A 26,236-nucleotide genomic window follows, 5' to 3' on the forward strand; every position below is an offset into this window, starting at 1 on the left:
GCTGGGAATGGGGTCGGGAATGGGGACAGTGGGAATGGGGACATTGGGAATGGAATTGGGGACATTGGGAATGGGGACATTGGATTGAGGACATTGGGAATGGGAATGGGGACATTGGGATTGGGGGTACTGGATTGGAAACATTGGGAATGGAATGGGGATATTGGGATTGGGGACACTGGGAATGGGATGGGGACATTGGGAATGGGGACAGTGGAATTGGGAATGGGGACACTTGGATTGGGGACATTGGGAATGGGGACACTGGGACAGGAATGGGGACATTGGGAATGGTATGGGGATATTGGGATTGGGGACAGTGGGATTGGGAATGGGGACATTGGGAATGGGGATGTTGGATTGGGAATGGGGACACTGGGACGGGAATGGGGACATTGGGATGGGAATGAGGACATTGGGAATGGGGACAGTGGGATTAAATGGGGACATTGGAAAGAGGGACACTGGGATTGAGGACAACCAGGATGGGATTGGGGACAGCTGAATTGGGAACACTGGTAATGAGGACTCTGGGATGGGAATGGGGACATTGGGAATAGGAATGGGGACAGTGGGATTGGGGACATTGGGATAGGGAATGGGGACACTGGGAATGGGGACAGTGGGATTGGGAATGGGGACACTGGGAATGGAATGGAGACATTGGAATTGGGGACAGTGGGAATGGGATGGGGACATTTGGAATGGGAATGGGGACATTGGGAATGGGAATGGGGACACTGGATTGGGAATAGCGACATTGGGACGGGAATGGGGACACTGGGAGTGGGGATGGGGACATTGGGAATGGGGACAGTGGGATTGAATGGAGACATTGGAAAGAGGGACACTGGGATTGGGGACACTGGAATTGGGAACACTGGGACAGGAATGGGGACAGTGGGATGGAATGGAGACAGTGGGATGGAATGGGGACAGTGGAAATGGGGACACTGAGATTGGGGACATCGGGATGGGAATGGGGACACTGGGACGGGAATGGGGACATTGGCATGGAAATGGGGAGAGTGGGAATGAATGCGGACAGTGGGATTGGGGATATGGGATTGGATACACTGGGATGGGAATGGAGACACTGGAAATGGTGACACTGGAATAGGGACAACTGGGATGGGAATGGGGACACTCAGACAGGACTAGTCACCCTCCCTGCCCTATTCCCGGGATTCCCTCCCCGAGTGACCCCCTGGACACCGTGGATCGTGGGATTTATCAGGATTTCCATCAGTCCTTGTGGGATTTATTGGGAATTCTGTTGGTCCCTGTGGGATTTATCGGGATTTCCATCGATCCTTGTGGGATTTATTGGGAATTCTGTTGGTCCTTGTGGGATTTATCAGGATATCCATTGGTCCTTGTGGGATTTGTCGGGATTTCCGTCGCTCATTCCGGGGTTCACGGGGAATTCCGGCGCCTGAGGCCAATGGCCAGCGCGGCTCCGGCCACGGCCACGCCGGCCACCGCACAGGCCAGCGCTGTCCCCACGGCCAGCGGTGCCACCGCGCCTGCGAAGGGACACCAAGTGACACGGAGGGGAGCGAGGATTGTCACCGGGTGCCACCTGGTGTTACCAGTGTCACCCAGTGTCATTGGTGTCACCCAGTGCATCCAGTGTAACCTGGTGTCACACAGTGTCACCGGTGTCACCTCAGGGACTCACCCTGGTGGCCCTCGGGGCGCTGGCCACGCTGGGCACTTGAGAGCAGCACGGGACCGATGACAACATCAGCTTCAGAGGTGGCACCTGGAGACAAGGGACAGTGAGGGGAGAGAGGGGACAGTGGGGACAGTGGGGACAGTGGGGAGGGATCACCCCATGTCCACAGTCCCCTGTTCTCCTGTTCCACTGTCCCTGTGTCCCCATGTCCCCCTGTCCCCCGCATCCATGTCCTGCTGTCCCCATGTCCCCTGTCCCAGTGTCCCCATGCCCCCATGTCCCTGGTATCCCCAGTGTCCCCCAGACTGTCCCCCTGCTGTCCCCTCACCGTCCCCATCGTGTCTCCGGTAGCGGTGGCCGTTCCAGGTCTCCGCTGGCCTCCGGCCACAGTTGCCCAGCTCGCAGCAGCTGCAGATGTCCCTTGTCCCCTCCACGGGCGCCCAGCTGTGGCAGGGAGGTGACACCGTCAGCCAATGCCACAATGCAGGTGACACCAGCGAGGTGCCACCACAGAGGTTCCACCATGGAGGCACCAGTGGGGAGATGCCACCATGGAGGTGACACCACAGAGATGCCACCAGGGAGGTGACACTACAGAGGTGGCACCGGGGAGGTGACACTGGGGAGGTGGCATGGGGGAGGTGACACTCACGTGTTGCGCGCCTTGCTGAAGGAGCAGGCCTTGTTCTGCGCGTCCGGGCTCTGCTCGGCCGGTGTCACCTTCAGGTGACACGTGATGTAGATCTGCACCAGGAGACACTGCTGGGGACACCGCAGGGACACGGGGTGGCTCTGGGGACAGGGGGGTGTCCCCAGGGTGTCCCCGGGGTGTCCCCAGGGCCTTACCAGGCTGCGGGGGTCGCCGGCGAAGCGGAAGGCGTCGATCTGGAAGCGCAGCACGTCCTGCCGCGGCCGGGGGGTGACAAAGGCCGAGCTGGTGGCATCAGAGCGCCCGTCCACCAGGCAGCTGTGGGGACAGCAGGGACACGCCCCGGGGACAGGGTCACACCACAGGGACAGCGGAGTCATCCCAGGGACAGCAGGGTCACAGCCATGGGGACAGCAGGGTCACAGTCATGGGGACAATGAGGACATAGCCCCAGGGACAGCAGGGTCACAGTCATGGGGACAGTGGGGACATAGCCCTGGGGACAGGGTTACACCACGGGGACAGGGTCACAGCCATGGGGACAGCGGGGCCACAGCCACAGGGACAGCAGGGTCACAGCCTGGGGACAGCGGGGCCACAGCCACAGGGACAGCGGGGCCACACCACGGAGACAGCAGGGTCATAGCCATGGGGACAGTGGGGTCACCATCATGGGGACAGAAGGGTCACAGCCCTGGCTGGCATTCCGAGTGTCCCCAAAGTGTCCCCAGATCAGCTGGGGAAGTGACAAGTGCTCAGCACCTCCTAGACCTCAAAATGTCTCCAAAATGTCCCCAGCTCTCTCATTGAAGTCACCACCCTGTGTGTGTTCCTCAGACCCCAAATTGTCCCCAAATGTCCCCAAACTCACCTGTTGAAGTTGATGAGGGTGTAGCGGGGGAGGATGAGGAGCCACCCTCCCCCTGACCCCAAATCATCCCCAAACTGTCCCCAAAGGTCCCCAAACTCACTCGCTGAAGTAGATGACGGAGCAGTGGGGAGGAGCGAGGTGCCACCACCCCCTGACCGTGTCCCTCACCCCAAATTGTCCCCAAATGTCCCCAGATTATCCCCAAACACCCCCAAATGTCCCCAGATGTCACCATATGTCCCCAGTAGTCCCCAGATGTCCCCGGCGCACCCATTGAAGTCAATGATGGCGTAATGGGGCAGGATGAGCTGCCCCTTCCCCATAACCCCTAAGCGTCCCCAGATGTCCCCAAACCATCCCAAAATGTCCCCAGAAGCCCCCAGATGTCCCCAAACCATCCCCAAATGTCCCCAGACATCCACAGACGTCCCCAGCACACCCGTTGAAGTTGATGATGGCGTAGTGGGACAAGGAGAGCTCATCATCCCCTGGGTGTCCCCAAATATCCCCAGCTGTCCCCAGCTGTCCCCGGCAGCCCCGTCGCACCCGTTGAAGTCGATGATGGCGTAGTGGGGCTCGGTGCCCGCGCCGGGGCCCAGCGTGGCCACGCAGGAGTCGACGAAGAGCCGCAGCGGGACGTGGCTGTGGGTGCCCACCTCGGCCTGGATGTTCAGCACGTCCCCCAGGCGGAACGCCGAGAGATCCCGCTCCGAGCTCCAGTCCTCTGGAAAACCCCACAGGAAAAGGGATGGGAAAGGGGGAATCCCAAAAAAAATCCCACTCGGAGCTCCAGTCCTCTGGAAAACCCCACGGGATCAACCCCAAACTGAGCCCAAAATGAGAAATGGGATGGGAAAGGGGGAATCATGAGAGATCCCAGTCGGAGTTCCAATCCTCTGGAAAACCCCACAGGAAAAGGGATGGGAAAGGTGGAATCCCAAAAAATCCCACTCTGAACTCCAGTCCTCTGGGAAACCCCATGGGACCAATCCCAAACTCATCCCAAAAGGGAAAAAGGGATGGGAAAGGGAGAATCCCAGGAAATCCTGCCCGGAGCTCCAGTCCTCTGCAAAACCCCATGGGATCAACCCCAAAGCGACCCCAAAAGGGGAAAAGGGATGGGAAAGGGAGAAGCTGAAAAATTGACACTTGGAGCTCCAGTCCTATGGAAAATCCCAACAGGATCAACCCCAAACTAACCCCAAAATGGGAAGAGGGATGGGAAGGGGGAATCCCCAGAAATCCTGCTCTGAACTCCAGTCCTCTGGAAAACCCAATGGAGTCAACGCCAAAGCCATCCCAAAAGGGGAAAAGGGGCGGGAAAGGGATAGAAAAGGGGGGAAAGGGGATAGAGAAAAGGGGGAAAGGGGGAAAAGGGATGGAAAAGGGGGAATCCTGAAAAGACCCTCTCAGAGCTCCAGTCCTCTGGAAAACCCAATGGGGTCAACCCCAAACCCATCCCAAAAGGGGAAAAGGGATGGGAAAGGGATGGGAAAGGGGGGAAAGGGAGATGGAGAAATGGGGAAAAGGGGGAAAAAGGGGAAAAGGGATGGGAAAGTGGGGATGGAAAAGGGAGAAAAGAGATGGGAAAGGGATGGAAAAGGGATGGGAAAGGGGGAAAAGTGTGGGAAAGCCCTGATCCCGCACCGTTCATGAGGCGCAGGGAGAACAGGAGCTTCTCCTGGGAGGCCAGAGCCGAGTTGAAGGGAGACCAGGTGGGACGGATGGAGCCGCTGGAGACGTTATCCCGCCTGGAAAAGGGAACGGGGTTGGAATGGGATCAGGAATGGGATCAGGAATGGGACACTGGAGAAGTTATCCCACCCAGAAAAGGAAATGGGATTGGGAACGGGATCAGGATGGGGACACTGGGATGGAATGGGGCCATTGGGAATGGGGACACTGGAGATCATGTCCCACCTGGAAAAAGCAATGGGATCGGGAATGGGACACTGGGAGTGGGGCATTGGATGGAATGGGGACGCTGAGATGGGAATGGGGACACTTGGAATGAGGAGCCACTGGAGGCATTATCCTGCTTGGAAAGGGGAATGGGGTCAGGAATGGGGACACTGGGATGGAATGGGGACACTGGGAATTGGGAAACTGGGAATAGGACACTGGGACAAGAATGGGGACATCGGGATGGAAATGGGGAAATTGGGAATGGGGACACTGGGAATGGGGAGCCACTGGTGACGTTATCCCACATGGAAAAGGGAATGGGATCAGGATGGGGACACTGGGATGGGAATGAAGCACTGGCAATGGGAATGGGGATGCTGGGAATGGGGACACTGGGAAGGGGGAGGCGCTGGTGACATTATCCCACCTGGAAAAGGGAATTGGGATTGTGATATGGGAATGGGACAGTGGGAATGGGGACAGTGGGTGGGAATGTGGACCCCAGAATGGGAATGGGAATTCCAGGAATGCAGGATGGAATCTGGGAATCCCAGGAATGTGGGATGGGATGTTGGGGACACTGGGAATGGAGCTTGGACACCAGGATGGGAATGGGAACAATGGGAATGGGAATGGGACACTGGGACAGGAATGGGGACAGTGGGAATGGGGAGCCACTGGTGATGTTATCCCACCTGGAAAAGGGAATTGGAAATGGGAATGGGGACACTGGGAATGGAACACTGGGAATCTGGGATGGGATCCCTGCATGGGAATGTGATTCCCAGGAATGCCAGGAAGAGATTCCAGGATGAGAATGGGATTCCCAGGAATTCTGGGAAGGCAGGATGGGATCTGGGGACAGGAATGGGATTCCTGGGAATGTTGGGAAGGCAGGGTGGGAATGGGATTCCTGGGAATGCCGGGAACCTGTAATGGGATCTGGGATGGGAATGGGATTCGTGGGAATGCCAGGAAGGAGGGATGGAATCCCAGGATGGAAATGGGATTCCCAGGAATGCTGGGAAGGCAGGATGGGATACAGGATAGGAATGGGATCCCTGGGAATGCTGGGATGGGATCCCAGGATGGGGATGGGATTCCTGGGAATGCTGGGAATCTGTGATGAGATCCAGGATGGGAATGGGATTCCTGGGAATTCTGGGAATGCGGGATGGGATCCAGGAGAACCTGGGGTAGTGGCACTCGATGGGAATGACGGCCGGGTCGCTGCGCACGATGGCGGGATTGCTGCCGGGGCTGGGATCGTAGCTCAGGAGCGTCCGGTAAATCAGGGAATCCGGAGTGACCTGGGAATGAAACCCGGGAATTCCGGGGGGAAAGGGTTCCTCAATCCTGAGTGAGCGGGAAGGGGAAGGAATGAGAGAATCTGGGAATAAAAACTGGCAATTCCGTGGGAAAAGGGAATCCAGAAAATGCAGGAATTGAAAGAAATGAGGGAATCCAGAATGATCTGGCAATGAAAACTGGGAATTTGGGGAAAAAGATGTTCCTCAATGCTGAGTGAGTGAGTGGGAAGTGGAAGAAATCAGGAATCTGGGGTGATCCAGGAATGAAAACCAGGAATTCTGTGGGAGAAGGGAACCCAAAAATGAGGGAATTGAAACAAATGAGGGAATCTGGGAATAAAAATCAGGAATTCCATGGGTGTCCAATCAGGGGTGTCAGGAGGGTGAGTGAGAATTCCAAGAAATTGGGGAATTCAGGGTGATTTGAGAATAAAAGTGGGGAATTCCGTGGGAGAGGCCACTCCTTATCCCAGCAGCACCACTGGGCTGACTGGGAATGCTGGGGGAATTCGTGGAAATGGGGGGAAAAGGTTGGAAAAGGGGGAAAGGGATGGAAAATCACAGTTTTCATGGAGTTCAATTAAACCCGAGGGAAAAGACGCTTTTCCCACAGGAATGGGAAAAGCTGCGGGGAAACCGGTCAAATCCCGAGGAAACCGCGGCTCCTCCTTTTCCTGGAATGATCCCGGATCCAGCCCCTGGATCTCCGTGAAACCGGGAACGGGCGCGGCCCCGGAGCCGCTCCCGGTGGGAATTCCGGGATCCGGACAGGACTCACCGGGATTCTCCCACATCCCGGGATGGGAACGGGACTCACCTGGATCTCCCCTAAATCTGGGATTTGCACGAGCCCGGGAGCCACTCCCGGTGGGAATTCTGGTGGGAATCCCGGGATCGCAACGGGACTCACCTGGATCTCCCCCGACCCCTCCGGATCTCCTGGAGCCTCTCCCGGGTGGAATCCCAGGATCGGGGCGGGATCCCGGGATCGGGACAAGGACTCGGGAATCCCCACGATCCCGGGAGCCGCTCCCGGTGGGAATTCCGGGATCCCGGCAGGACTCACCTGGATCTTCCCGGACACCGCTGGAGCCGCTCCCGGTGGGAATCCTGGGATAGGAGTGGAATCCCGGAATGGGAACGGGACTCACCTGGATCTTCCTCAAAGCCTGGGATTTGCACGGACCCGGGAGCCGCTCCAGGTGGGAATTCCGGGATCGGCACAGGACTCACCTGGATCTCCCCTAAATCTGGGATCCGGACAACCCCCGGAGCCGCTCCCGGTGGGAATCCCGGCATAGGAGCGAAATCCCGGATCAGGACGGGACTTATCTGGACCTCCCTCTAAACCAGGGATTTTCACGGACCCGGGAGCCGCTCCCGGTGGGAATCCCGGTTGGGAATTCCGGGGTAGGAGCGGAATCCCGGGATGGGAACGGAACTCACCTGGATCTTCCCGGACACTGCGGGAGCCGCTCCAGGTGGAAATTCTGGGATGGAAACAGGGACTCACCTTAATGTCCCCTAAATCTGGGATTTGCACGAGCCCGGGAGCCACTCCCGGTTGGAATTCCGGGATCAGGACAGAGCCCACCTGAATTTGCCTTAAATCTGGAATCCGGACAACCGCGGGAGCCGCTCCCGGTGGGAATCCCGGGATAGGAGCGAAATCCCGGGATGGGAACGGGACTCACCTGGATCTCCCTCAAAACCTGGGATCCGGACAACCCCAGGAGCCGCTCCCGGTGGGAATCCCGGGATCGGGACAGGACTCAAACCCGGGAATCCCCACGACCCCGGGAGCCGCTCCGGGTGGGAATCCCGGTCGAGAATCCCGTTGGGAATGCCGGGATGAGGGGCGGGACTCACCTGGACGGTGCTGCCGCACTCGTGCAGGCCGGCGCTGAAGGTGACGGTTTTTTGGGACGGATCCATGCGGGAATGTTTGCAGGCGGCGGGGCCCAGGCTGAGCTCGGCGGCGCTGACCAAGCGGCCGGTGCCGAACAGGTCGCGGTGCACGGTCACCACCAGCTGCGCCTCCTGGCACTGCACTTCCACCGGGATCTGCGCCCGGGAATGCCACCGCGAGTGGGAATGCGGCTGCTCCGTGTCCCCCCAGCCCCAGGAATTGGGATTGGGATCGCTCCATGCCGGCTCCCAGGGCGGAGGCGCCGCGGCCGCGGGGGCCGCGCAGAGCAGCGCCAGGAGGAGGCGGATTTGGGAGCGCATCCCGGAAAATCCCCGCGATTCCCAGCGCGGAGCATCGGCCCGCGTTTATATCCCGATGGGAACCAGCCCAGATCCCCCCCTCTGGAATTCCAAGGGCGCCCCCGAGCGCGCCCCCGTCATTTCCGGGGTGCGAGGGGTCGGGATGAGCGTTCCCGGCGGATTTTTGGGAATTGTTTATCCCGGCAGGAGCCGCGGAGCCGCGGGCAGAGGGAATTGTTTGGGCTCGGTGCTGATAAGGAGCGGGCGGAGGCTCCGCTTTTCCCGGGATCCCGAATTCCAGGGATAACCCCAGAACTCCCGGAGCGCTGCTCTCCCCTCCGACGAGGAATTTGGGGTGGGGGGAGGGGGGTTATCCCAAAAAAAACGATGGAATTTTGGCTCCCACCTCGCTCCCGGGGCTGGAGTTTTGGGGTGTCCGGTGATGGTGATCCAAACCCCTCTGGATGCGAAAATCCCGTGTTTTTTGGGATGCAACCCGGGATCCTTTCCCAAAAATCCTCATCCAAGGCACCGCTTTCCCCAGGATCCCAAATTCCAAGGATAACCCCAGAACCCCCAGAGTGCTGCTCTCCCCTCGCATGGGGATTTTTGGGAAGAGGAGGGGAGGGGGAGAAGGTTCTATCCCAAAGAAAAAATGGGATTTGGGTTTGGATCGTCGGGAATGACAGAGACCCCCCCGAATTTCAGCCTCGGGAGCCAAAATTCCACCGGGTTTTTTTGGGATAGAGCGTGGCTTCCCCTCCCCCTCTTCCCAAAAATCCTCATCCAAGGCTCCGCTTTTCCCGGAATCCCCAATTCCAGGGATAACCCCAGAACTCCCAGAGCGCTGCTGTCCCCTCGGATGAGGAATTTAGGGGGAAGTTAACCCCCAAAAAACGATGGAATTTTGGCTCCCACCTCGCTCCCGGGGCTGGAATTTTGGGGGTGTCCAGTGATCCAAACCCCTCTGGATGTGAAAATCCTAGGGGGGTTTTGGGATGCAACCCGGGATCCTCCCCCCTTTCCCAAAAATCCTCACCCAAGGCTCCGCTTTTCCCCTGGATCCCGAATTCCAGGGATAACCCCAGAACTCCCGGACTGCTGTGCTCCCCTCCAATGAGGAATTTAAGGGGAAGTTATCCCAAAAAAAGAAGGAAGTTTGACTCCCACTTCACTCTCGGGGCTGGAATTTTGGGGTGTCCGGTGATCCAAACCCCTCTGGATGCGCAAATCCAGAGTTTTTTGGGATAAAACCTGGGATCCTCCCACCTTATCCCAAAAATCCTCATCCAAGGTTCGCTTTCCCCTGGATCCCGAATTCCAGGGATAACCCCAGAGCCCCCAGAGCGCTGCTTTCCCCTCAGATAAGGATTTTTGGGAAGAGGAAGGGAGAGAATAACGTTCCATCCCAAAGAAAAAATGGGATTTGGGGGGGTCGCTGTAACCCCCTATTTTAGGATCATCCCTGGAATTCGGGATCCCCGGAGTCTTGGGTGAAGATTTTTGGGAAAAGCGGGGGATCCCAGGTTGTATCCCAGAAAAAAACAAAAAAGGATTTTTGCATCCAGATGGGTTTGGATCATCTGAGACCCCAAAATTCCAAGCCTGGAAGTGAGGTCGGAGCCAAAATTCCTTCTTTTTCCCCAAAAATCCTCATCCAAAGCTCTGCTTTTCCCCAGAATCCCAAATTCCAGGGATCATCCCGGGGCACTGTTTTCCCCTCGTTCCATCCCAAAAAAAAAAGAAGGAATTTTGGCTGGAATTAGGGGGTTACAGTGACCCCCCAAATCCCAATTTTTGGAGGGGTAGGACAAGGGGAAACACCACTCAGGGATTATCCCTGGAATTCAGGATCCCAGGAAAAACCAGAGCTTTGGATCAGGATTTTTTTGGGGGGTTGTATCCCAAAAAAATGGGATTTCGGTTTGGATCATGGGGTATGATGGACACCCCAAAAATTCCTACATTTCCCCCAATTCCAGGGATAATCCCAGAGCCCTGGAGCGCTGCTTTCCCCTTGGATGAGGAATGTGGGGAGGATCCCACGTTCTATCCCAAAAAAACAAAGGAATTTTAGTTCCCAGGCTGGGAATTTTGGGGTCTCCATCATTCCCGGTGATCTGGATGCACAAATCCTGGGGTTTTTTTGGGATACAGCCTGGTTTATCCCCCTTTTCCCAAAAAATCCTCATCCAAGGCTCCAGGATCCCAAATTCCAGTGAAAATCCTTCATTCTATCCCCCCCAAAATTATGGGACTTGAGTTTGGATCATGGGCAATCACCGAGACCCCAAAAATTCCTTCATTTTCCTCCCTCCGGACTCTTCCCATTCCATTTCATCCAAGGAGAAGGGAAAAACAGGGAAAACTCCCTGGAATAAATCCCATGGATTTTCCAGGCTCATTCCAAATTTTCCTCTTTTTTTTTTTTTGTGGGGTTATTTCATGCCCTTTGTTATTCCAATCCCAGATTTTAATGGATTTTTTTATGGAATTCTTTGTTTTTTCTTAATGGAATTTTTAATGGAATTTCTTTTAATGGAATTTCTTTTAATGGAATTCTAAATGGAATTTTTAAATGGATTTTTTTTTAAATGGCATTTTAATGGAATTTCTGTCCCCCCTCCCCTTTCCCAGTTTTCCATCAGCTCCATTTTCCCCAAATCCCAAAATCCCTCTCCCCCTTTTTTCCTCGAAAAAAAAATCTCATATTTGGGATTTTTTTTTTTTCCCCCAAAATCGACCCCAAAGGATATCCTGGCATTGATCCCAAAAGAATTCCAGGGGTTTTGGAGCTGGAACCAGCTCAGCATTCCCAAAAAATTTTCTGGATCAGCATCAACCCCTCAGCTGCTTCCAGGGGTTTTCTGCTCATCCCAAAATTCCCCAATCCCGGGGATTTTTTAGGGTTTTTTGTTTCCCTGTGTTTAAAACACTGCGGAAATTCCCGGAATTCCAGAGGCTGAGCTCCTGCGTCAGGGAGATATCGGGAATTTCCCCCGAGGGGGGAAAAATCCTTGGATCCAAGGCCTCTCCTCACCCCAGGAAACTCCGGGATCCCTTCGGGATTTGGGGAAAAATCCCTCAGGATGGAGCCAGAGGAAAAAAAAAATCTGGGATTTTGTTGAGGGGGGGTTCCATAGGGAAAAGGGGATTTCTGATTTCTTGAGGAAAAATGGGAGAAGGATTTTTTGGGAATTCTCAAGCATCAAATCCATGTTTTCCGTGTTTTTTTCCCCCATCCCATTTTCCTAAAAGCTGAGTTTTAATCCCAGGAATTTTGGGAGATCTGGGAATTCCAAGGGTTTTTCCTCATCCCAGATTTTTTTGGGGTTTTCCCAGATTTTCCCGAGGTTTTCTCTCATTCCCAGCTCTGGGGTTGGGGTTTGGGCTCTTCCTGAGTTTTTAGGACCAAAATCTCTCTGGATCCCAGGAAAACCGAGGGAAGATCCCAAAAAAAACCCTGAGGGATGATCCCATAAAAACCTGGATTGGGAAGGAATCCATGAGGATTTGGGGCCGGGAATTCTTTCCCAAATCCAAGTATTTGGATCACCCCAAATCCCAAATCTCCCTCGGAATTTCATCCCAATGAATTCCAGCTGAGGTGATCCCACAATTCCCAGTTTTCCATCCCAAATCCAAGGGGAGCAAATCCCAGCTCTTCCCTTTCCCACAAATCCCCAAATCCATGAAAAACCCCAAAATTCCCTCCAGAATTCCCAAACTTTTCCTTTCCCAACCCCACAAAATCCCGGGATTCGGGGATGGCAGTGGGAAAACCCTAAAATCCCATTAAAAAAAGAGGGAAAAAAAGCAGGAAAATGGAATTTCAGAGCTGCTTTTGGGATTGGGGGAGGGAATTCCGAGCACAGGAATTCCAAGGATTGTTTATCCTGGTGGGATCCAAGAATTCCAAACAATCCTTGGAGCAGGATCAGAATTATGGGGTTTGGAATTCCTGGGGGTGCAATTCCTGCCTCTCTCTCATCTCAAACTGGGATTTTATCCCAAAAAATGACCCTGGATTTGTTCCCACTCCTGGATTTTCCAGAATGTAAAAAAATCCATGGAAAAATGGGAATTTGGGAAGAGCTTTTCCCTTTTCCCAGAGGTTTTTCCTGGAAAAAAATCCCAGCTGGAGGAGGGGGGATCTGATTCCAGAGGGATTCCTGGGATTTTTGGGATCAGGAAGCTCCAAAGGCAGTAAAAATTGGGAAAAATCCCATCCAGGATCCCAAATTCCTCCTTTTCCTGCTGGAAAAAGGCTGATCCCAAATCCCAGTGGAAATTCTGAGCTCTCCCCCCTTTTCCATGGGCCAAAACTCCAGGAAAAAAAAAGGATTTTTGGGATTTGGGGGTCCTGGAATTTTTCTGGGAAAAACGGGATTTTTGGGATTTGGGATCTCGGCATTCCCATTTTTCCCAGTCACAAACTGGGATTTGGAATCCCAGAATTCCCATTCTGCGCAATCCCAAAGTGGAATTTGGGATCCCAGAATTCCCATTCTTCACAATCCTAAACTGGGATTTGGGATCCCAGAATTCCCATTCTTCACAATCCCAAAGTGGGATTTGGGATCCCGGCATTCCCAGTTTTCCCAAAGTGGGATTTGGGACTCCAGCATTCCCAGTTTTCCCAATCCCAGATTTTCCTCTCCAGCCCCTCCAAATCCTTGGGAATTCCTTTGGGGTGGATTTCCCAGGATCTCTTGGGATTTCTTGGGAATTTCAGGAATCCCCTTTGGGATATTTGGGAATATTTGGGAATTCCCCCCAGAGCAAGGATTTCCTGCTCTGGATTGGGGTTTCCATGGGAATTCCAGCCGGGAACAGGAGGATCCCATGAGATCACTGGGGGGTTTTGGGGTTGGGAATGTGACCCCAAATGGGGCAAATTCCACAGAATTCCGGGATCCCAATCCTGACCCTGCTGTTCCCAAGAAGGATCCCATGGGATGGCCAGGAATTCTGGGATTCCCAAACTGGGAATTTTGGAGTTGGGAATGGGACCCCAAATTTGCCCCAGGGGCAAATCCCAGGGAATTCCAGGATCCCGATCCCGACCCTTATGGGGTTTGGGGTCACTCGGGTTGGGGACAATTAAGGGACATCAGAGAAGGGTTTGGGGTCACCTGGGCCTGGTGACACTTCAGGGACACCAGGATGAGCTCTGGGGACACTCCAGAGCCACCAGAGAAGGGTTTGGGGTCAGGGGGACACTCGAGGATTTGGGGTCACTGGGACAGGGTTTGGGGTGACTTGGGGCTGGTGACACTTAAGGGACATCACAGAAGGGCTTGGGGTCACCTGGGATTGGTGAAACTCGAGGATTTGGGGTTCCCCGGGATTGGGGACGCTCCAGGGACACCAGGGCAGGACTTGGGGTCACCAGGGTGGGGTTTGGGGTCCCCCGGGGCGGTGACAATCAGGGGACACCACAGAAGGGTTTGGGGTCACCTGGGGTGATGACATTTGAGGTTTTGGGGTGCCCTGGGGTGGTGGCACTCAGGGGACACCAGGGCAGGATTTGGGGTCACCGGGGTCAGAACGACACTTGAGGATTTGGGGTCACTTGGGTTGGGGACACTGAGGAAAAACGTGGGAGGGTTTGGGGTCACCTGGGGCGGTGGCACTCGAGGATTTGGGGTCACCTTGGGGACAGAGTTTGGGGTCACCTGGGCTTGGTGACACTTAAGGGACACCAGGGCAGGATTTGGGGTCACCGGGGATCAGGGTGACATTCAAGGATTTGGGGTCACTTGGGTTGGTGACACTTAAGGGACACCACAAAAGGGTTTGGGGTCAGTTGGGGTGGTGGCACTGGACGATTTGGGGTCACTGGGGACAGAGTTTGGGGTCATCTGGGCTTGGTGACATTCCAGGGACACCAGGATGAGCTTTGGGGTCAGCTGGGCTGAGGACTGATGAAATCTTTTGGGGTTTTTTCGCTGCCACCTCAGGTGACAAACCCGAGCGGTGCCACCTCAGGTGACAAACCCGAGCGGTGCCACCCCAGGTGCCACCTCAGGTGACAAATTCCCCGGAGCTCCGGGATCCTCCCGCGGTCCCGGCCCCGCTCTGGCGACACTGGCGACACTGGCGAGGTGGCGTTGTCGCCAGCGCGGGTTTGGGGACAGGAAAGAGGAGCGGCGGCGCTTCCTGGTGGCTCCGTCATGTGACAGCGCCGGAGCGGAGCCGATCCCAAATCCCGGCCCGGTGAGCGCATCCCGATCCGGGAACGCGGGGATTTGGGACCGGGGCACCGCGGCCATAACAGGGGCGGCGTTTTGTCCCCAAAATCCCCGCCCCGGCCTTGTGGCGGTGCCACCCTCTGCGTGTCGGGGGGTGGGAATGGGGCCGGGATTGGGGTGGGAATGGGGCCGGGAATGTCCCTCGGGACGGGGCGGGGCTGGCGCGGCCCCACCGCGGGGACAATGGGGACGGAGCGGGCCCGGAGCGGCGGGGGCGGGGCTCGGACACCGGAACCGCCCCCACGGAACCGGCAGCGCCTTCCCGGGGCCGGGATCGTCCCCTTCCCGGGGCCTGAATCCCCCTCCCACATCCCCATCCTGATCCCACATCCCCTTCCCGGGGCCTGAATCCCCCTCCCACGTCCCCATCCCCATCCCACATCCCCATCCCACATCCCCATCCCGACCCCACATCCCCACGGCGATCCCACAACTTCATCCCGGTCCCACATCCCCATCCCCATCCCGGTCCCTGAATCCCCATCCCGATCCCACAACCCCATCCCGGTCCCGGTCCCACATCCCGATCCCGCATCCCCATCCCGGTCCCATATCTCACATTCCTACCCCGGTCCCGGTCCCACATCCCGATCCCACGTCCCCATCCAGTTCCCACATCCCGATCCCAACCCCACATCCTCATCCCGATCCCACATCCCCATCCCGGTCCCTGAACGCCCATCCCGATCCCATAACCCCATCCCGATCCCACATCCCGGTCCCACATCCTGATCCCGGTCCCACATCCCGATCCCGGTCCCATATCCCCATCCTCATTCCCCATCCCGGTCCCATATCCCCATCCTCATTCCCCATCCCGGTCCTATATCCCGATCCCCATCCCAGAATCCCAATCCCAATCCCAGAATCCCAATCCCAATCCCAAAATCCCCATCCCAGGATCCCAATCCCGATCCCGCATCCCCCCGGTGCCCGCACGCCCGGATTCCCCCGGCACCGCCCCCCAGCTCCCGGTCTCCCCTCCGTCCGTCCCTCCGTCCGTCCCTCTGTCCGTCCGTCCCTCTGTCCCGCCCTCTCCCCGCTCTTCCTCCCGCCGCTCCCGGCCCCGCCGCGACCCCGCAGGTACCGGGGGGGACACGGCGACAAACCGGGGGACACGGGAACAAACCGGAGCCTCCAGGGGGACACGGGGACACACCGGGGGACACGGGGGGACCCGCGGGCGGTTCCTGCCCGGGGAGAGGGGGCGGGTGCGTTTGTAGGGCCGGCTGGGAAGGGGGTCCCGGCTTTTTCCTTTTTCTGGCCCCCCAAATATTTATTGGGGGGACGGGGGGGGGTTGTGCGCGCTGCTGAGCTGGGAGTGACGAGTGGCGAGGAGGACATCTCTGGGGACACCTCCTGGGACAGGACTGGGGACATCTATGGGGACAGGGATGGGGATACCCCTGGGGACACCTCTGGGGACAGGGCTGGTGCTGGGGACAGAGTTGCCGGGATGTTTTTTGGTCGCTGCCCGGGAGGTTTGGGGTCACTGCCTAGGGGGTTTTGGGGTCACTGCCGGGGGGATTTTGGGGTCGCTGCCAAGGAGGTTTTAGGGTCGTTGCCGGGGTGTTCCCACTTTTCCCTCTGTCGAAGCAGGAAGGGGCGGTGGCCGCGGCGGCACCGAAACCGTTTTGCTTTCGTTTCCACCGGCGCTTGGGAAATCCCAAATTCCAGGAAGGCCGAGAGCTCGGGGAGGAACCTGCGAGGGGCGGGACAGCAGAACCCCGAGCGGGAATCACGGGGCCGAGCCCCAGCTTCCTCCATGCCACGGGAGAACCCCGCATCTCCGCAGATGGAGACGGAACCGGAGCCAGAAGCGGAACCGGAGCCTCACCCAGAGCCGGGCCCCGCCGCGCCCGCCTCCCCCCCGTGCCCGGCGGCGGCGGAGGGCGAGGATGAGGATGAAGACGAAGATTTCCAGTTCCTGCGGTGCGATGGCTGCGGGCAGGACTCGGCGCAGCCGCGGCTGCTGCGCTGCCTGCACACGCTGTGCCCGGGCTGCCTGAGCGACACCAAGCAGTGCCCGCGCTGCCAGGCGGCCACGGGCGCTGCGGCCGTGGATAACCTGCTCTTCTGCAACCTGCGGAGCCGCCTGCAGCTCTGGCGGCAGATCCGCAGCTCGGGCGGGCCCGGCTGCAGCCGCTGCCGCGCCGAGGCGGCGCTGGTGTGGTGCTCGGACTGCGAGGAGTTCTTCTGCGGGCGGTGTCTGGAGGAGCACCAGTGGTGGCACAAGAAGAAGGAGCACCGGGTGCGCAGGGTGGAGGAGCTGCGGGCGGGCTCGGCGCGGCAGTTCCTGGAGGACACGCGCGGCTCCTGCAGCCTCTTCTGCTCCAGCGACAGCCACCCCGAGGAGAGCCGCGTGTGCAGGTGGGAGCGCCGTGCCCAGCCTCAAATGGGGGCGTGGGACCAAACCTCATCCCGGCCCCAAATCTTGTCCTGGCCCCAAATCTTGTCCCGGTCCCAAATCTTGTCCTGGTCCCAAACCTCGTCCTGTCCCCAAATCGTGTCCCATCCCCAAACCTCGTCCTGTTTTCCAATCTTGTCCCATCTCCAAATCTCATCCCATCCCCAAATCTCATCTTGTCCCCAAACCTCGTCCTATCCCCAAACCTCACACTGTCCCTGCACCTCAGTCTGTCCCCAAATCTCATCCCATCCCCAAACCTCGTCCTGTCCTCAAATCTCAGCCCATCCCCAAATCTCATCCCATCCCCAAACCTCATCCTGTCCTCAAATCTCATCCTGTCTCCGAATCTCATCCTGTCCCCAAAACTTATACTGTCCCCAAATCTTGTCCCATCCCCAAACCTTGTCCTGTCCTCAAATCTCACACTGTCCTCACACCTTGGCCTATCCCCAAACATTGCCATGGCCCCAAATCTCATCCCATTCCCAAATCTCACCCTGTTTCCAAACCTTACCCTGTCCCCAAAACTCCTCCTGTCCCCAAATTTCATCCTGTACCCAAATCTCACTGCACTCCCAAATGTCCCCCATACCCAAATCTTATGCTGTCCCCAAACCTTGCCCCCTGCCTTTTCCCAAAACTCATTCTGCCCCCCAGATTCATTCTGGCCCCAAATCATCCTGGCCCCAAATCTTGTCCTGTCTCCAAATCTCATCCCGTCCCTGAATTTCACACTGTCCCCAAATCTCATCCTGTCCCCAAATCCTGCCCTGCTCCAGGAGGTTTGGGGGTGATGCTCCAGTCTGGAATGTGCCGGAGTGGGATGGGCCCAAATCTATCCTGTCCCAAAATCTCACACTGTCCCCAAATCTCATCCTGTACCCAAACCTCGTCCCGTCCCCAAATCTCCTGTCCCCAAAGCTCTGCCATTGGGGACTGATGGCAGTGACCCCACAGAGACCCCGGGGGGCCCAGGGAGCTCCAGCGGAGATTTGGGGAAAGGCTCCAGAGAGGACTGGACATGGCCTGGGATGTCCTGGGATGGGCACTGACCATCGCTGACCATCGCTGACCATCACTGACCATAACTGACCACTGACCATCCCTGACCAGTGTCCATCCATGACCCCTGTCCATCCCTGCCCTCTGACCATCACTGACCACTGACCATCACTGACCCCTGTCCATCCCTGCCCTCTGATGTTCACTGACCATCACTGACCATTGCTGACCACTGACCATGGCTGACTGCTTTCCATCCCTGACGCCTGCCCATCCCTGACCCCTGTTCATCCCTGATCACTGACCATCATTGTCCATCCCTGACCAGAGTCCCTCCCTGACCCCTGTTCATCCCTGACCCATGTCCATTGCTGACTGGTGTCCATCACTGACTCATGTCCATCATTGACCCCTGTCCATCACTGTCCCTCCCTGACCCCTGACCCGTGTCCATGACTGACCGCTGTCCATCCCTGACAAGTGTCCATCCCTGACCCCTGTCTGTTACTGACCCCTGTCCATTGTTGATCACTGTCCATCCCTGACCCCTATCCCTTGCTGACCGGTGTCCATGACTGACCCCTGTCCATCCCTGACCACTGTCCCTCACTGACTCCTGTCCATCCCAGACTCCTGTCCATCACTGACCCCTTGTCCATGATTGATCGCTGTCCATCCCTGACCCCTGTCCCTCCCTGACCCCTGTCCCTCCCTGACCTGTGTCCATCACTGACCTCTGTCCATCCCTGACCATCCATGACTACTGTCCATCGCTGACCCCTGTCTATCCCTGGCCCCTGTCCATCAACTGACCCCTGTCCATCGCTGTCCATCCCGGCTCCGTGTCCCTGTCCCCCATCCCGGGAGCCAATCCCGGTACCCCGCAGCATCTCCCCGCTGTCCCCCCGCGCGTGTCCCTGCTGCCACCGCTCCCTGACGCCCCTCGTGTGTCCCTGCCAGCATCTACTGTCCGCGCTGCGAGCGGGCTCTGTGCTGTCCGTGCGCGCTGCTGGACACTCGCCACGCTCCCTTCCGCGACCTGCGCGCCGAGAGCCGCCGCCGCCAGGACGAGCTGCGCTCGCTGCGCCGGGACCTGCATCGCCTCCGCCGCTCCTTCGAGGCGGCGCTGGGGCGGCTGCGGGGCGAGGCGGCGCGGCGGGAGGAGCAGCGGGAGCGGCTGCGGGAGCGCGTCCGCGCCAGCGCCGAGCGCCTGCAGGAGCTGGTGCGCAGCGAGGCCGAGGAGCTGCGGGCGCTGCTGGAGGCGCGGCCGGAGCGCGGCCGGAGCGCGCTGGCGGAGGAGCTGAGCGGGGCCGAGGGAGCGCTGCTGCGGCTGGAGGCGGCCGAGAGGCTGGTGGAGAGGCTGGGGCGCTACGGCGGCGAGCAGGAGCTCATGGACATGCAGCCCTTCGTCAAGGCGGCGCTGCTGGAGCTGCGGCGGCTGCGGCCGCCCGAGCCCCCCGAGCTCCGAGAGCCGCCCGACTTCGCCGAGTGCCGGGCGCGGCTGCGGGCGCTGGTGGAGCGCGTCACGGGCCGGCCGGGTGAGCGCTGGGCCGGGCTGGGCCGGGCCGGGCCTGGCCGGGCTGGGCTGGGCTGGGCTGGGCTGGGCTGGGCTGGGCTGGGCCGGGCTGGGGAGGGAGCTCTGGGCTGGACTGCAAAGTGCCCTCGGTGAGCAGGGACAGCGCTGGATTCTCCTTCTCCTTCTCCTTCTCCTTCTCCTTCTCCTTCTCCTTCTCCTTCTCCTTCTCCTTCTCCTTCTCCTTCTCCTTCTCCTTCTCCTTCTCCTTCTCCTTCTCCTTCTCCTTCTCCTTCTCCTTCTCCTTCTCCTTCTCCTTCTCCTTCTCCTTCTCCTTCTTCTCCTTTTCCTCCTCCTCCTTCTCCCCCTTCTTCTCCTTGTTCTCCTTCCTTCTTCTCGTCCTCCTTCTTATTTTTCTTCATTTCTTCTCCTTCTTCCCCTCCTCCTCCTCTCCCATTTCCCTGCTCCAGCTCCTCACCCCCCAGAGCCGGTATTTGCTCAGTTGTTTTTGTGGAGCCCTTTGGGTGTCCTCCAATCCTGGTGGCTCTGGGGATGCTCATTCCCAGCTCCCTGGAGCCTCCCCGGGGCCACCCCAATCCAGAGGAAAGGGGTTTGGAGCTGCCAGACGGGATTTTCCTGGCGCTGGAGGCTCCAGCTTGGGGTCTCATCCCGGTTTTCTTCATCCCCAGATGTCCTTGAGGTCGAGGTGGGCCTGGAGAACAACCTGGTGAGACATCGGGGTGCTCCTGCCCCATCCCAAACCTGCACCTCTCCTTTCCCTCCCCATCCCTGGGGAATTCCAGGGCTTCCTCCCCCACAAGTTCCCACATCCCACCAGGCACTGCTCCATCCCTGGGGAATTCCATGACCATGGCAAGACCACGGGAACAGCCCCCAGACCCATCCCAAACCCTCCGTGCCTCAGTTTCCCCATTCCCGAGGGTGTTCCCGCCCCTCCACTGGTGCCCAAGTACGTTCCAACTCCCCGCTCTTCCTGCAGGATGAGGATCCAACCCATCCCAAACCCCGCAGCATCTCCCCCAGCCTGGAGGAGATCCACGTGGAGGAGGTGAGGTCCCTCTGTCCCAACCAGGTGAGATCCGCTGGGATCCCAATCCCAACCCCCCCCAATCCCATCCCAGATCCCAATCCCAATCCCAACCCCAATCCCACCCCAATCCCAATCCCACCCCAATCCCAATCCCTCCCCCATCCCACCCGAATCCCAGTCCCACTCCAATCCCACCCCAATCCCAATCCCAATCCCAATCCCACCCCAGTCCCAATTCCACCCCAGTCCCAATCCCAATCCCAATCCTGCTTTTCCAGCCTCTCCCGCTGCCCTGCTGGAAGCGGCCGCTGCCCAGCATGGAGAGGGGCAGCCAGGTGTCTCCCAAACTCCTGAAGCTGGAATGTGACCACGAGCCGGGCCCCAGCCATCCCAAATCCCAGTGGGAATTCCCGACGGAGCCCGGCCCCTCCACCTCGCGGCACAACTGCGTCCGTGCCGGCGACACAGGTGGGCACCGGGAATGTCACTGTCCCTGCTATCCTGCTTTTCCTTATCCTATGGGATCATTCCCGGCCTTTCTGTGCCCTCGTTCCATGAGAATCTTGACCAAGGGTGGGAGGATCCAGATCTGTAGGGTGAGGGATCCATGGGATGAGGAGTACATGGGCTGAGGGAACACTGGGATGAGGGAACCATGGGATGATGGATCCATGGGGTGAGGGATCCATGGGATGAAGGATCCATGGGATGAAGGATCCATGGGATGAGGGATCATTGGGATGAGGGATCTGTGGAATTCAGTATCCATGCAGTAAAGGATCAATGGGGTGAGGGATCCATGGGGTGAGGGAACATTGGGATGAGGCATCTGTGGGATGAGGGAACCATGGGATGAAGGATCCATGGGGTGAAGGATCCATGGGATGAAGGATCTGTGGAATTCAATATCCATGGAGTGAAGGATCCATGGGGTGAAGGATCCATGGGGTGAAGGATCATTGGGATGGGGGATCCACGGGGTGAGGGATCCCTGAAATTCAGGATCCACGTGGTCACCACCATTCCAGGGGTTGCCCCCACGCTCTGGTTGGTTCCTGGTGCAAAGCTGGGGAACGTTGATCCCGTGGGATCCGGAATTTTGGGGATTTCCCTTGCAGAGGGCGGCAGCATCATCATCTGCAGCTCTGACGACAGCGACGAGGACACCGTGGTGGTGACGGTGACACCGGAGCCGCCCCCGTGCTGACATCCCACGGGATCCTCCGGCCTCATCCCGCAATTCCCGGCCTCCCATACCCGGATTTCTGCTTGGACTTTCCTCTTCTTGACCAATCCCAAATTTATTCCTGGACTGAGCTCTGGTGTTCCGGAGCGGCCCCAAATCCCACCTGGATCTGATGGGGTCTCTCCTTCAATGCTTTGAGGTTTCCTGGGAATGTTGTTTTCCTCTTAAATCCTGTCTGGATTGATCCCAAAATAAAATTTGGGATGGGAGTTGGGATCTGTGCTGGCGGATCCCGTTCCCGAACCCCTCCAAAGGTGGGGAGATGATCCCAAAGGTGGGATCCCCTCTGGGATCCCCCATCAGCACTTGGAGCTGGGAATTCCTTGGGATTGGGATTGGGATTAGGATTGGGGTTAGTTTCCTGGTGTAATGAGGGTTTAAAATCCCAGTTTTTTTATGTCTCCCCTCAATAAATCTGCTTTGGGATAAAATTCCAGCTTCTTCCTCTTCTTCCCACTCTGCTTTTCCCAAACAATCCTGAGCAGAGGGAAAACCTGGGAATTCTGAGGTGAAACCTGTCCCAGCTCCCTGCTCTGGGCACTGATCCTGGCATTTTAGGGACAGGAGAAATTCCCGAGGACAAGGAGAGATCCCAGGGATAAAATTCTCACATTCCATGAGTGGAGGAGCCTGTTCCAGCCACGTTCCCACAAAAATCCAGGAAAAGAGGGAAATGGAATTTCCATTTCCCAGGAAAACGATGTGGGATTGTCCCAAGGGAAAACAGGGAATGAATTCAGGGCTCTGCTTTTATGCCAGATCCCATTTTTTATTTGGGACACCCCAGCTCCAGGAATGTTTTCCATGGATTAAATTCCCGGGCTTTGTGCATTCCTGCCTCAGTCCTGGCTGGATTTGGGATTCCCACATCCCATTTTTGGGGCTCAGAAAATTCCTGGGATTTGAGTGTTCCTTCCTCAATCCCAGCCAGATTTGGGGTTCCCAGATCCCACTTTTAGGGCTCCCAAAATTCCTGGGATTTGTGTGTTCCTGCCTCAATCCCAGCTGGATTTGGGATTCCCCAATCCCAATTTTGGGGTTCCCCACCCCAGGAATGTTTTTCATGGATTAAATTCCCATTCCTTGCTCCCACGGCTGTCCCCACCCAGTCCCAAGCCGCCAGCCGGGATTGGGATCCCTTTTCCAGGATCTTGGGGACACAGGGACACCAGCCTGTGGGTGGCACCCAGCCCTGTACCCATCCTGGCCCTGGGGTTCCCAGTTGGAGCTGGGAATTCCGGAATCCCTTGGCCTCAAGGATGTCCCCAAAAGTGACATTGTCCGGGGAATGCGGGGACACAGAGGCACCCCAAAATCCCCATCCCAACCCCTTTTCCCAGGTTATGCTGGAGATGGTGGCACTGAGTGTCCCATGCAGATGGCACTGGGTGTCCCCATGCAGGTGGCACTGAGTGTCCCCATGGAGGTGGCACTGGGTGGCCCCATGCAGGTGTCATTGCTGTGCCCCGTGTCCCCATGCAGGTGGCGCTGGATGGCAGTGTCGCGGCGCGGGCGGTGTCGCCGAGCGGGGCTGGCTGTGACAAGGCAGTGCCACCACCAGGTGTCCCCCTTGCACAGCGGCTCGAGGGCTGGCGCTGCTCTGGGGACACTGGGGACACCGACACGGGGACACCGACGCTGTAACACTGAAACGTGTGACATCGGTGACACTGAGCCTGTGACACTGACCGTGTGACACTGGGGACACCCTGTGACACTGACAAGTGGGACACTGACATGGTGACATTGGTGACACTGACACGTGTGACACTAATGCTGTGACACTCACATGTGTGACACTGACACTGTGACCCTGTGACCCTGACACGGTGACACTGGTGACACTGACATGGTGATACTGGTGACACTGACACGTGTGACACTAATGCTGTGACACTCACATGTGTGGCACTGACACTGTGACCCTGTGACACTGACACAGTGACACTGGTGACACTGACATGGTGATACTGGTGGCACTGACACGTGTGACACTCACACATGTGACATTGGTGACACTGACAACTGTGACACTGTGACATTGAAACATGTGACACTGGCAACACTGACTCTGTGACACTGGGGACACCGACACGGGGACACTGACCCTGTGATACTGAAATGTGTGACATTGGTGACACTGACATGGGGGTACTGGGGACGCTGACACGTCTGACACTGTGATGCTGGCCTTGTGACATTGGTGACACTGGGGACACTGACAACTGTGACACTGTGACACTGAAACGTGTGACATTGGCAACACTGACTCTGTGACACTGAGGACACCAACACAGGGACACCAACACTGTGACACTGATATGGTGACCTTGTGACACTGATATGTGTGACACTGACACGGTGACACTGTGACACTGATATGGTGACCTTGTGACATTGATATGTGTGACACTGACACAGTGACACTAGGGACGCTGATATGTGTGACACTGACATGGTGACCCTGTGACACAGATATGGTGACCCTGTGACACTGATTTGTGTGACACTGACCCTGTGACGCTGACACTGTGACACTGAGACACTGTGACACTGTGACACTCACATGGTGACCCTGTGACACCGTGACACTGTGACACATTGACACCGGGGACACGGACACGGTGTCACTGCCATTGTCACACCGCCATTGGGCACGTGCCCACCCGGCCCCTCTGCGTGTCCCCCAAATGTCACTCGGCCACCCGCGGGTGGTGGCACTGCAGGGCCAGGGGGAGGGGAGGGAGAGGACGGGAGAGGGGATGGAAAAGAGGGAGAAGGGTGGGACGGGGAGTGATCCCAACGGATCCGGGACATTATTCCCAATCCCACAGCAGCAATCCCAAAGCATCCCGGACATTATTCCCAATCCCACAGCAGCAATCCTAAAGGATCTGGGACATTATTCCCAATCCCACAGCAGCAATCCCAAAACAAGGACATTATTCCCAATCCCACAGCAGCAATCCAAAGGATCCCGGACATTATTCCCAATCCCACAGCAGCAATCCTAAAGGATCCAGGACGTTATTCCCAATCCCACAGCAGCAATCCCAAAGGATTCAAGGCATGATTCCCATTCCCACAGCAGCAATCCCAACGGATCCGGGACGTTATTCCCAATCCCACAGCAGCAATCCTAAAGGATCCAGGACGTTATTCCCAATCCCACAGCAACAATCCCAAAGGACCAGGACGATATTCCCAATCCCACAGCAGCAATCCCAAAGGATCAGGACGTTATTCCCAATCCCACAGCAGCGATCCCAAAGGATCAGGACATTATTCCCAATCCAGCAGAGATCCCAAAGGATCCAGGATGTTATTCCCACACTCCCAGGCTGTGGAATCGGGATGAGCTTTTCCCAGCCCCGATCCTGCCCCAAAACTCATCAATCCCAAAATATGGGGCTGGCACTTCCAGGAGGGCAGAACAGCTCCCAAAAACCCCAACTCCTGGAAAAATATGTCTAAAAATTCCACAAAAATCCCACTGTCCCAGATTTCCCTTCCATACGAGGAAAATCCAATTTTCCAGGTGTTTTTAGGGCTGTGAATGGCTCTGCTGGAATGACATTGATGATCCTGATGGGATGTGATCAATAATTCCTGGACCCTTCAATAAATTCCCAAATGAACACTGAGAAAAGGGAGTGAGGAGAGTTGGAAAGGGGATGGGAAAATAACGGGATAAATCTGGTGTGGGAATGGGAACAGATCTGTGCCCTCCATGGATCCATGGATCCATGAATTCATGAATCCATCCATGGATCTATCCATCATCCATGGATCCATCCATCATCCATGGATCCATCCATCCATCCATCCATCATCCATCCACCCATCCATCATCCATTCATCCATCCATCCATCCATCCATCCATCCATCCATCCATCCATCATCCATCCACCCATCCATCATCCATCCATCCATCCATCCATCCATCCATCCATCCATCATCCATCCACCCATCCATCATCCATTCATCCATCCATCCATCCATCCATCCATCCATCCATCCATCCATCCATCCATCCATTCCAGGGAATGGGAGCTGTTGCCGGCAGGCACAGCCCGGGGCGGGGCCGCTCTCTGTCGCGACTCCGCCGTGTCGGCGACACCGGGAGGAGCCGCTCGC

The 26,236-nt window shown here is 57.1% G+C and overlaps 2 protein-coding genes across 2 annotated transcripts; one reads left to right on the top strand and one right to left on the bottom strand.

The window, feature by feature from the left end:
• Positions 1–1,229: 1,229 nt before the first annotated feature.
• ZP3 (zona pellucida glycoprotein 3) lies at positions 1,230–8,642 on the bottom strand. Its single transcript, XM_058811076.1, has 9 exons — positions 8,283–8,642; positions 6,295–6,413; positions 4,846–4,949; positions 3,745–3,922; positions 2,525–2,645; positions 2,331–2,422; positions 2,007–2,122; positions 1,682–1,765; positions 1,230–1,526 (listed from the first exon to the last, which is right to left on the bottom strand). The coding sequence occupies exons 1-9, from the start codon at positions 8,640–8,642 to the stop codon at positions 1,417–1,419; spliced, it is 1,284 nt and encodes a 427-aa protein (XP_058667059.1). The 3' UTR covers positions 1,230–1,416.
• A 6,801-nt stretch (positions 8,643–15,443) lies between these two features.
• Positions 15,444–22,487, top strand: PML (PML nuclear body scaffold). The gene is made up of 7 exons (XM_058811077.1): positions 15,444–15,958; positions 16,475–17,245; positions 19,248–19,825; positions 20,490–20,527; positions 20,801–20,893; positions 21,130–21,319; positions 21,880–22,487. The coding sequence occupies exons 2-7, from the start codon at positions 16,641–16,643 to the stop codon at positions 22,056–22,058; spliced, it is 1,683 nt and encodes a 560-aa protein (XP_058667060.1). The 5' UTR covers positions 15,444–15,958; positions 16,475–16,640; the 3' UTR covers positions 22,059–22,487.
• The last annotated feature ends 3,749 nt before the right edge of the window (positions 22,488–26,236 follow it).

This window comes from Ammospiza caudacuta, chromosome 10 (genome assembly GCF_027887145.1).
Source record: "Ammospiza caudacuta isolate bAmmCau1 chromosome 10, bAmmCau1.pri, whole genome shotgun sequence".
Classification (NCBI taxonomy): Eukaryota; Metazoa; Chordata; class Aves; order Passeriformes; family Passerellidae; genus Ammospiza; species Ammospiza caudacuta.

What these genes read in the sequence shown, in the direction of transcription:
- PML (XM_058811077.1), top strand. Translation starts at nt 16,641, where the DNA reads ATGCCACGGGAGAACCCCGCATCTCCGCAGATGGAGACGGAACCGGAG. An exon ending in GCGCGTCACGGGCCGGCCGG is followed by an intron (nt 19,826 to 20,489) that starts GTGAGCGCTGGG and finishes CTTCATCCCCAG; the next exon opens with ATGTCCTTGAGGTCGAGGTG. An exon ending in TGGGCCTGGAGAACAACCTG is followed by an intron (nt 20,528 to 20,800) that starts GTGAGACATCGG and finishes CTCTTCCTGCAG; the next exon opens with GATGAGGATCCAACCCATCC.
- ZP3 (XM_058811076.1), bottom strand. Translation starts at nt 8,642, where the DNA reads ATGCGCTCCCAAATCCGCCTCCTCCTGGCGCTGCTCTGCGCGGCCCCC. An exon ending in GCCATCATCGACTTCAACGG is followed by an intron (nt 2,646 to 3,744) that starts GTGCGACGGGGC and finishes CTGTCCCCACAG; the next exon opens with CTGCCTGGTGGACGGGCGCT. An exon ending in CCGGCGACCCCCGCAGCCTG is followed by an intron (nt 2,423 to 2,524) that starts GTAAGGCCCTGG and finishes CTCCTGGTGCAG; the next exon opens with ATCTACATCACGTGTCACCT.